Source organism: Antechinus flavipes, chromosome 3 (genome assembly GCF_016432865.1).
Source record: "Antechinus flavipes isolate AdamAnt ecotype Samford, QLD, Australia chromosome 3, AdamAnt_v2, whole genome shotgun sequence".
NCBI lineage: Eukaryota > Metazoa > Chordata > Mammalia > Dasyuromorphia > Dasyuridae > Antechinus > Antechinus flavipes.
Window position 1 is genome coordinate 246,001,173 of NC_067400.1, and position 11,721 is coordinate 246,012,893.

Genomic DNA, 11,721 nt, shown 5'->3' on the forward strand with positions numbered 1-11,721 from the left:
CATCCTTAATCAATTGAAACTGAATTAGATCTCTTTATCGAAGAGATCCACTTCCATCAGAATACATCCTGATACAGTATCGTTGTTGAGGTATATAATGATTTCCTGGTTCTGCTCATTTCACTTAGCATCAGTAAAGTCAGAGACTCTCAAAATAAAAACACAAAAGGAAAAAGGATTTACATGTACAAAAATACTTATAGCTTCTTTTATGGTGGCAAATAATTGGAAATTGAGAAGATGTCCATGAATTAGAATAAATTGTTGTATATGATTATGATGGAATACTATTGCGCTATAAGAAATGATGACTAGGATGCTCTCAGAAAAAACTGGAAAAACTTACATGAGCTGATACAAACTAAAATGTACTATGTATAAAATAAAGCAATGTTATAAGATGATCAGCTGTGAATGACAGCAATTCTCCGCAACATGATTCAATACAACTCTGAAGGACTTATGATGAAAAATGCTATCCATTCTCAGAAAAAAGAACTGATGGTTTCTGAATATAGATTGAAGCATACTTTTTTGCTCTATTTTTCTTAAGGTTTTTTGATCTATGTTTATTTCAAGTCACTATTAACATGTAAATGTTTTGCTTGACTATACCTGAATAGCCTTATCAAATTGCTTGTTTTTTTTTTTTAAATTTAGGGGTAGAGAGAAGAAGGGAGAGAATTTAGAACTCAAAGTTTTGAAAATGAATATTAAAATTTGTTTTTACATGTAACTAGACAAAAATAAAATGCCAAATGAATTAAAAAATAAAATTAAATAATTTTAGGCAATATAAATGAAATTATGTGCATTAAAAATGCACATAGAGAACATGAGCATGAGTTGACTATGATAGGATGATAAACAAATACAATTAAGAGGTGGGAAAGAGGGATGATTATGATTTGATGATATTTTTAAAAAATAGAATTAAGGAATATGAAAGAGGGATGCACTAGAAGAAGGCTGAAGGGATAGAATGTGTCAAATTATTCACATAAAAGAAGTACAAAAGGAAGGGGAGGGAGACTGATAGAAGGGAGGGAAAATTAGGAGAGGTAGTGGTCAGAAGCAAAATACTTTTGAAAAGAAACAGAGTAAAAGGAGAGAGAAGGATAGATAGAGAGAAAATAGGATGGATAGAAATACACAGTAATCATAACTGAAAAAAAAATTACGAGTTCTCTGAGAAAGGCCTCCTTTCTCAAATATATAGAAAACAGAATCAAATTTATATGATTACAAATCATTCCCCAATTGAAAAAATCAAAGGATTTGAATAGACAATTTTCAGATGAATGACATTGAAAAAATGATCTAAATCACTATTGATTAGAGAAATGGAAATTAGAACAACTCTGAAATATCATCTTACACTTACCTGATTGGCTAACATCACAGAAAAGGAAAATGACAAATGTTGGGAGGGATGTAAGAAAATCGGAATACTAAAGTATTGTTGATGGAGTTGTGAACTGATCCAATCATGCTGGAGAGCAATTTGGAGCTATGGGTAAATGGCTATAAAACTGTGATATCCTTTGACCCAGAAATAGCACTATTAGTCTTTATCCCTAAAAGATCACAGATAAAACAAAAAGATCTAAATGTACAAAAACATTTAGAGCAGCTGTTTTCATGGTGGCAAAGAATTGAAAATTGAGGACATGTTCATCAATAGAGGAATGGTTAAACAAATGTGGTTTAAGATTGTGATGGAATGCTATCTTAATATCAGAAATGATGAGCAGGATGCATGGAAAGACTGACATGAACTAATGCAAAGTTAAGTAAATAAAAGCAGTAGTCACAGCAATATTATATATGATCATCTGTAAATGACTTAACTATTCTCAGTAATATAATGATCCAAGACAATTTCAAAGGATTTTTGACAAAAAAAAATGCTATCTTCCTTCAGAGAAAGTAATGGAGTATGAATGCAGACCAGAGCATACTTTTTAAAAACTATTTTTTCTTGGGATTTTATCTAAATTTTCTTTTGTAAATGACTAATTTGGAAATATGTTTTACATGATTACATCCATGAAATAACCTATTTCAAATTGCTTGTCTTTTTTTATTGTACTGTTATTAAAATATTTGTTTAATTATATAATTTTTTAAAAATAAAATACTTAAAGTAAAAAAAAATTAAAAAGAAGTAAATGGTGATTTACACTGTTAAATGCTGCAGAGAAGCCAAGAAGGATAAGAACTGAAAAAAAAATTAGCTTATGCAATTAAGAGGGAGAACTTCCAGATAAAATAATATATGAAAATCTAATTATAAAAAGTTAAGACAATGAGAGGAAAGAAAGTGAAGGTGTCTAGGGGAGATAGCCTTTTGAAGGAGCTTATCCAAAAAAATTAGGAGAAATATGTGATTGTTAGTGGGAATGGAATGATCAAGTAAGTTTTTTTCTGTTATTGTTTTTTGAAGTTTTTTTTTTTTTTAAGGTTGGAGGATATATAGGTATATTTGTAAGTAATAGAGAAACAAAGTATGTAGTCAGTACTGAAGTAATGACCAAAGAAAGAACTGAGGGATAAAGAGATTGGAGGTCACAGTGAGTGTAAAAACAGGTTTAGGGGTTTCAATACAGAGGGAAACATTACATAATAACTGACAGCAATCAAAAGGAATTTCAGAGTTCATGAATATAGCAGTGCATTTGTGGTTGACGGCAAAATCAAGGGTAAGAACACCTTTATGCATAGTTGAGGTGGAGTGAAGGTCATGGGAAATGAGTCATTTGGAGAACTGTGAATTTAGAGTGAGGAGTTATTAATATATAAGATGAAATCCCCTAGCAAAAGAACAGGAAAAGAAGGTGAGTAAAAATTGTGAGCCATATACTGAATTCACTGAGGAAGGAAGAAGAGGGACTTGGAATTGGATTGACAACAATAATTAGAATCTTAATTGGGTGATGAGAAGAGATTGAATGAAACCCAAGGAAAGAGAAGTTATTGAGTGATAATGTTGAAGGAAAAACTTGAAAGTGGCTGTGAGGAGCAAGAAAAATTCCAAATCCTCAACTTCAGCTGAAATGACTAGGAAAGGAAAAAGACTTAACTTAAAAGTCAATAAATATTTACAAAGCCCAAAGGCCAGAAAGCACAGTGGAAGGAGCAGATACCTTTAAAGTAGGCATTTAGGAGTGGGAGAGCCAGGGGAGGAGTCAAGGAAGAGGCCAAAAAGATACTGTGAAGTAGGATTGAACCTAGGGTTCAGAATTATTATGATAGAGAGGATATGAGGGGGTGACAGTTTATTAATCAATGCTGAATGAATTTAGAAAGGTTATTATTTCTAATTAAGGCCCTTGGTAAAATGAGACAATCTTTGTATTTCTCATTAATTATTCCATATATCAGATCAGCTTCTCAGTTTTCTCTTCTCTCAAGTTTCTCATGGTATTCTCTCTCTCCATCCATCCCCTCAGTTGAGGATCTCTCTTTGTACTTCGCTGAAAAGATTGCAATCACTTTCCTCAAGCTTTCTCTTCTCTACTCCTCTCATATCATTCCTGAATATTTCCAATTACTGCAGTATGATAAGACACTTTTTTAATCAAAGCTGATCATTCCGACATGTATCCTTCATTCTATATCCTCCCATTTTTCCAGATTTTCTCTACTATCATCATTCTTATCTTTTTCATGTTTCCTTTACTGATGCCTACAAATACACAAATCTTCCCCATTAAAACTAAAACTTTCACTAGATTCTACTATCTCCCCTATTTTCTTATATGCCTTTCCCCCCTCTGACCTAAACACCTTGAAAAAAACTGTCAAGTTCATGATAAAAAGGTGTAAGACTTCTATGTCATTTACAAGTCTTTGAACAATTTCATTATATCTCTTGAACTATACTTTGGATTTATTTCTTCCCTTTCTCACCTTTCCCAAATTTGCACCAGAGTAACTAAGTATGACAGTATATTATGATTTAATTTTGAAGAGCTTATTATTTCTTTATCACTTTATCCTCAGCAATTGATGTTAGTACATAAATTGCAATTATTCTCATGACATCTTTTTGCAAACACTTATCATTTGTGCTATAAGACAAAAAGACCAAATAGCCAACTAAATAAGGTTTCTATTATCATTTGAGAAAACAAGAAAAAACATTTTTCCTCCTTTTGCTGACCCTTTAAGGTGTACCTAGAGCCATCCTTTTATTTAATTGAAATTCCTAACTTTTTCTTCCTTCTGGTTTTATTTATAGTAAATATTTTTCCTGACCCCTAGTCTTTTATGATCCTTTTCATACAATTCTAATGTCAGAATATGGTTTCTGGCTATCATATAGCATCTTATTTGGTTTGCTTAAACTTTCGAGAGTAAAGTTATAAAAAGTTTGGAAGCTGTGTCAGAGCTTAGCACTCTGCCTGGCAAATGATAGGTATTTGTTTATGGATTGAAATAGTATTGATAGAACTTGTGCTTCAAGGAGTAAAGAAAATAATACAAGTGTCACTACCAACAAATTTTATCCCTCCTCCTGTTAGCTGGAAATGAATTTGCTATATATAGCTCATAGGTATTATTCACCATTCACAAAAACATTCTGTTTCTATTAATCCACTGGCTTTTTGACAGAAATGTCCTCCAAAACCTTACCTCATTTAATTCCTCCCAAAACATAACCCCAAATGATTGAACAATCCTTTGTCAGGAGTTGTTCTACGGAAATTACTTCAATGGAAACTAATGCTTCAGGAACATCATTTCTGTCTTGAATAATTCTCAATAAGTAAAGAATATTTCACTCTCTTCAGCAACATTGAAAATCAAATCTAATCAGTTGGCAAAACGTTTTCTTTCTACCTTAACAACATCTTTGAATCCATATCCTTCCACATTCATAGGACCTCTTTGCAAGAAATTTTGGCCTCTCTGCTCAATCTTTTCCTCACCCCTATCCAACCTCTTTCAGCTACCCAGAAAATTCACCTAAAGCATTCTTCTGATTTTCCCCACAATCCCCCAAATCCCCAGGCCCTACATCCATTTGGTTAAATAGAAACCTGTCAGACATTTTGCCATCTTTGTCAGCTGGGCTATTCCTACTTTTCCAGTCTCAGTCTCTTCTTATATTTTATGGTCTGGCTCATTTGTGCAGATCTGCTTTCACTCAGACAACACAGTGCACATTCAGCCTTTGCACTGGTTGACTGTCCACTCTGCACATAATCCTTTTCTTTTTTTGCCTTTCCCTTCTGAATGTTTATGATCCATTAGAATCTCAGCTTTAATCCCTCCTGTGGCATGTGACCTTGCTCCTTTCCATTACTGCTTTGTGCCTTTGACTCTGAGATGACTCCATTTTTTTTCTTTGGCTTTATGACTTTACAGCTACCTAAGGACAGAAGCTATGTTGATAATCCCTAGAACTGAGCATCATGGCCGGAAGAGTTCAAACAGTGGCAAGGTTGTTTGTGATTTAAGTGTTTTTGGAATAATTGATTTTGGAATGTTTGTTTGATTGACTTTTTATATTCACTTGCACCCTACCACCATTTCACTCCAATCTGAAATTTAGAATTTTATCATTTCTATTCCAGGAAGAACTAAAAAGAGACAAGATTCAATCTCCTGCCTAAAGAATCAGGTCAGGGATGAAAGAATAATGGCAGGAGAGTAGCATAAAAAAAAAAAAAAAACAGGCTTTTTATCATGAAGCCTGGGTAGGGCACCAGCACATTAAATATATAGGCTTTGGCAACACACTATAATCATTTCTCATTACAGGAACAAGATCATGGCAGAACCTTCTCAGAAAAACAGCAAATGGAGAGAAAACAAATTAAATGAGCTGGGAAAATTGTTCTCATGGAGAAATTAGTGGCAAAAATGCCATTTTAATGTAGAAATTTCTTTAATTTGTAAAAATTGCTTAATTAGGCAGTTCTGGAATGAAGCTACCACACTTCCTGCTGGAAGGGTATAAAAAGTTCTTGTGCAAATGGTGCCATACCTAGTCACAGAACCTACCCTTAACCTCTAACCAACCAAGTGAATCCTGACACCATGTGCTGTGGTGGCTACTATGGGGGCCTGGGCTATGGCTATGGCTCCGGTTATGGCTGTGGATGTGGCAGCTACCGTGGCCTAGGCTATGGCTATGGAGGCTGTGGCTATGGAGGCTGTGGCTGTGGAGGCTATGGCTATGGAGGCTGTGGCTATGGAGGCTGTGGCTGTGGAGGCCTGGGTTATGGTGGCTGTGGAGGCCTGGGTTATGGTGGCTATGGCTGTGGTGGCTATGGCTATGGCTGCTGCCGCCCATCTTGCTGTGGAAGCTATTCTTCCTATGGCTTCTATTGAAAAACCAACTGTTGCTGCAGTGTCATGAAATCTTTGTTCAACTCCAGACCCTTTCTTTGGTTAATTCCACAGAATTATAAGGATATCAATTCCATCTTCCTCTACATCTAGGTGGCATAGGAGAACTACCACCAGAAAATCTTGCAATCCCCATGGAGCACTCAGAACAGCAAAGAGGCAGAAACTGAGAAGGAACAGCACCTATTCTTTTGGGAAATGGTCTAAGATTTCACCTTCCATGACAGATTCATGACATTTCCAGCAAGTTTGCTCAGTTCTGATCTAATATGACTGAGTTGTCTACTATAATATTCTAATAAAGATTCTGGTTTAACAAAACTGTTTTCACATCTCCTCCTTGACCTCACGGTAGTAACTAATTTTCATCCTCAAGTAGTGAAGCATTTTCCTTTTTAAAAAATTTTCAATACATGTAAAGATAATTTTCAACATTCATTTTTAAGACTTTGTGTTACAATTTTTTCTCTCTCACTCTCTTACTTCCCCACTCCCCCAAAACAGCGAAAGTCTTATAGAGATTAAATATATTCAAAACTTTTAAACATATTTTCATATTCTTCATTCTGTACAAGAAAAATAAGACCAATAGGGAAAAAACCATGAGAAAAAAATATATGGTGAAAATATTATGCTTCCACTACATTCAGTCTCCATAGTTCTCTTTCTGGTTGCAGATGACATTTTCCTTCCCAAGTCTATTGAAATTGCCTTGAATCACCATATTGTTGAGAAGAGTCAAGTTCATCAAAGTTGATTATCACATAATCTCATTGCTATTGTGCACAATGTGCTTTTGGTTATGTTCACTATTAAAGTAATTTTCAATCTTTACCCACATTTGAGTATCATTGAAGAAGATTTTCTAATCAATCCATCTTTTGCAATGAAATGATACTTCAGATTTTCATTCAAAAACATTTTATTTTGTTATTAAATGTCTTTCTGAATTTTCTCTTAGCATTACTTTAATCTTTCAAATTCACAATATCCACCCCTTTATCAAAAGCAAGAAACATGCCTCTATAAGCTACTTCCCTTCTCCCACATTCTCTGTGCACATGGACAGGGCCCTTTTCTTCAATGTTTCAAAAAGACTCACATTTATGGACTCATGTTCATGGTGTGTGATCTCCAAATCTAAGGTGTCCCTGATAATTGTCAGAATTTGGCTTAGCCAATGCCTTGTTTAACTGTCTTCCACCACTTTGTTGTCACCAAGCAATATGAAGTTTTGGAACACAGCACAAGTGAAGGACTCTCCACAAAAACAGAGTGTCATATACCAAATCTAAAAGTTGTTATGTAGCCTCACCCTCAGGTGGATGCCATCTCCTACAGCTATCTAAAACAAGATAAAACAAGATGTGAAAATATTATCCTTGAGAAGAGGCTCTCCTATCTATGGAGGAAGTAGACTCATTGTTTCAAGGGTGTCTTGCAAACCACTCAAACAATTGAACTCTCTAATCAGTTCCAATTCCCAGGGAAAGCTAACTTCTACTTTGCTGCTCTACAATCTGTCTCAAGGCTTTCGGATTCCATAGCTAAATGCCATTATGACTCCACAAAATCATGTCCCTCAGATGAATTGTTGAAAAGAAACCCAGAGCTTAGTACTCTCCCTAGTACATGGAAGGTGCTTAAAAAACAGGTATTATTTAAAGTATTTATGGACTGAAATGGTATTTTAGACACTGGAGAAAATAGAAGTGCCACTAACAACAGACCTTATCCCTTCTTTTGTTGTTAACTTAAAAGAATTTCTTTTCCTATATGTCATTAGGAGCTTTATTCTAATTTTTAAAAATTGATGTACATTTGTGTGGATCCAGTGATTTTTCAACAGAAATGCCCTTAGCAGCTGCACTAATTCAATTCTTCCCAAAACATTCTTCATAAATGATTCACCAATCCTTTGTCAGCAGATATTTTATCGAAGTTACTTCAATGGAAAATATCCTTGGAGAAGATCATTTCTTACTTGGACAGCTCTCATTATGCAAAGAATATCATATTTGCATCAGCAAAGTAAGAAAATCAGGGTTTGAGTTTTCTTGGTGGGGGGGTTGTTTGTTTTTAGGGAGGTAGGGTGGAATTGCTCCTGTGAATCCACATTCTATAAGCAATAGAAATCTAGCACAGTACAAGCAGATAGCCATAAAAAAAAAAAATAGTTCCAGTGCCCTCTAAACCCAAATTCCAATTCCTTCATGTATGTCTCCTAGGGATTCAGCTGGAGATCCTTCTATCATGTTGTCCAGCTGTATACTAAAGAGGCAGGTAAAGAAGGACCATTACCTTAATTTCCTGGATTCTAGTCTCTAATCTACCTTTTTGTGATCTCAAGTTAACAGTGGGATTTCTGGAGGCTATATAATATCCTATTGAGTTTCCTTATCCTTTAGTATGCAGCTGTGAGAGATTTGGAAGCTGAGAGGAGAAAGAAGACAGCTCTTGCTGCCTAACCACTTTGAGTTTACTTTTTATTGGGTCAGTCGAAATCTGCAATGGACTCACTTCCTTCTTGCTGATACTCACTAATCCAACTCCAACTCCAGACAATCATTTCCCCTAAATTCACCTATTGTTCAGCTGTCTACCTATATCTGAATTGCATGATTGTACCAACCTCATATTATCAGCACTTCTCAATACTTCCACATTCAAAAAGCCCATCACTAGGCTATAGTTATTTTGGTCTACTCAGAGTTCATGCTGCTCTCACTTCATTGTTTTTGAAAGCCTTTGAAATCTGGTTACTAGTACAAGCCTTCAACAAACATCTCTCTCTAAAGTGCCCAAACACATTCTCCTGGCCAAAACTAGTGGCTTTTTCTGAATATTTCTTCTTGAACTTCCTTCAACTTTTGATTGTACTACCTTACATATGCTCCATTGGGTTTGCTTTATTCAGCTTTCAGAACCTAATGGCTCCTTTCTGGTAGTTTTAGGTGGTCCAACATCACATTATCAAAGGGCCCTCTTATTTCTGACTGAACCTTAACATTGCACTTTTCCTTTCTCTTCACTCTGCTTTCTGGAGAGGAGAGTTGATCCTTCTTAGACCTGAGGATTTCAAGGACCTTTTTTTTTGGTCATTCACTGTCACATGTCCTGATCCATACCTCCATTTCTCTTGAGGTCCTCTCATGAATCATGAACTTACCTGTGGACAATCTCAATTTGATTTCCACAAGAAATCTCAAAGCTACCAAGTCTAGAAGAGATATATCATCACCTTTTCTCTTCTCAGCTTTTCTATTCCTTTCACGATCACCATCATCAAAATCTTAGATTTAAAGACGCAGGGACTTCCTTGACCCTGCAATATCAAGGAAAAATATCTAATTAGTTTATTAAACTTCTTTCCAATAAAATGGCTCCCACTTTAGACCAAGTCATCATAACATCTTTCTGAAAGAAAATTTGATTGATCTCCTTGACTGACTCATTTGTCCATTAAGAGCCTTTCTTCACTCAGCCACCAAAAGGATTTTGCTAAGTTGTTCTTTGACTCCTGGTCAAGTCCCAGGCAAGAAAATTATCTTGTAAATTCCAGTAGCTTTTACTTCAATGATGATTTAAACAGATAACTTCTTATCTAACATTTCACCCTCTTCTTTAGTTATTCCATTCCCATCTTTATTATCTCTGTATACTTTACTTTTCAATTTACATTATTGTCAGTGCTAACCCACCTTCTTTCATTCAGACAATGCACTACCTGTGCTTTCTGCTTAGTTTTATGCTGGCTGGCAGTTCACCCTGCCCAGAATACTCTCCCTTCTCCTTCTCCTCTGACTTTTTCTTGCCCATTATATTTTCAGTTCTAAAACAACCTGTGGCACACGGTCTTGTCCCTTTCCCCTAGTAACTTGTGCCTCTACCTCTGAGATCTTCTCCCATCAACTCCCATCATTTGTCCATTTAGCATTTAGAGTTATCTGATGAGACAGATTCTTTTGCCATTTCTTTATAATCTTAGCCATGACTATAGTGGCAGGCACAGTGCAAACACTGGGGAGGTTGTTTGTGTTTTCACTGCTTGTAGAATAGTTTTTAAATGGATCGATTCCATCAGCTGGTGCTCCAGCACAGCCTTAACTTGGATATGAAATCTGCATGAGGTATTTTGGCATTTGAATCTCAGAAAGCACTGATTTGGAGAGACAGCATTCCATAGACTAGTTATAGAGTATCAAAAGACCAGGGTAACAAGTGTTATGGAAGGAGAATAATGCCATCTGAGAAAGAGCTGCCATGAAGTCTGGGCAGGGCATCAACCACATTAACCATTAAGCTTTGGAAACACTATAATCATTTCTCATTACAGGAATAAGATTGTAGCATAGCCTTCTCAGAGATACAACAAAACAAAAGAAAAAACTTTAATGAGCTGGGAGTATTGTTGTCAGGGACCAAATGATGACAAGAATGTGATTTTACTCTGGCAATTTAGTTATTAGGAATTATGTGATTCTGGCCTAGGTCTGCCACACCTCTTTCTGGAAGTGTATAAAATATCTGTGCAGATAGTGCTGTGTACATTCACACAAACTAAATCCTTATATCCATCTAAATTTGTGAATCTTGACACAATGAGCTACTGTAGCAGCTACTACGGAGGTCTGGGCTATGGCTATGGCTCTGGTTATGGCTGTGGATATGGCAGCTATCGTGGCCTAGGCTGTAGTTTTGGCAGCTGCGGCTATGGAGGCTTGGGCTATGGTAGCTGTGGCTATGGAGGTCTGGGCCATGGTGGCTATGGCTACGGAGGCTATGGCTATGGCTGCTGCCGTCCATCTTGCTGTGGAAGATATTCTTCCTGTGGTTTCTATTGAAAAACCATCTTCTCCTGCAGTGCCATGGAATCTTTGTCCAACCCAGCTTCTGGTAATTCCATGATTTTCTAAGGACAGCACATTCCATCTGTCTCTACATCTGGGTGACTTAGAAGAGATACCACAAGAGTGTCTTAGAAGCCTCATGAAGCACTCAAGGCAGTGAAGTAGCAGGAAACCATCCTTCTAGAATTGATACAGGATTTCACCTGTCATCAGGGAGACTTCCCCAACAGCTCATTTCCAGGTTCTCAGCACCATGGCTGAGATATCTCTTGTGATTTTCTAATAAACTTGCTTCACTGGCTTAGAAAAACTGTTTTCAGTTCTCCTTGATTTCTCTGTACTTGAGTTTAAGTCTCTCATCAGGCCTAGATTTTTAACCTTGATATATTTATCTGTGCCATTGCAGAATTTGCTCTCCAATTCATCTTTAGAAATGAGGGGATACCTCTCCAGATTTCTGTTCAAAAAGCATATTATTGGGGTACCTAGCTTGTGCAAGGTGCAGACTATC

The 11,721-nt window shown here is 36.2% G+C and overlaps 2 protein-coding genes across 2 annotated transcripts; both read left to right on the plus strand.

Annotated features, from left to right (window-relative positions):
* The first annotated feature begins 6,048 nt into the window (after window positions 1–6,048).
* LOC127557141 (keratin-associated protein 19-3-like) lies at window positions 6,049–6,342 on the plus strand. Its single transcript, XM_051990577.1, has one exon. It carries the CDS (start codon window positions 6,049–6,051, stop codon window positions 6,340–6,342), a length of 294 nt encoding a protein of 97 aa, XP_051846537.1.
* Window positions 6,343–10,961: 4,619 nt separating this feature from the next.
* Window positions 10,962–11,204, plus strand: LOC127557861 (keratin-associated protein 20-2-like). The gene has a single exon (XM_051991147.1). The coding sequence runs from the start codon at window positions 10,962–10,964 to the stop codon at window positions 11,202–11,204; it is 243 nt and encodes an 80-aa protein (XP_051847107.1).
* Window positions 11,205–11,721: the final 517 nt, after the last annotated feature.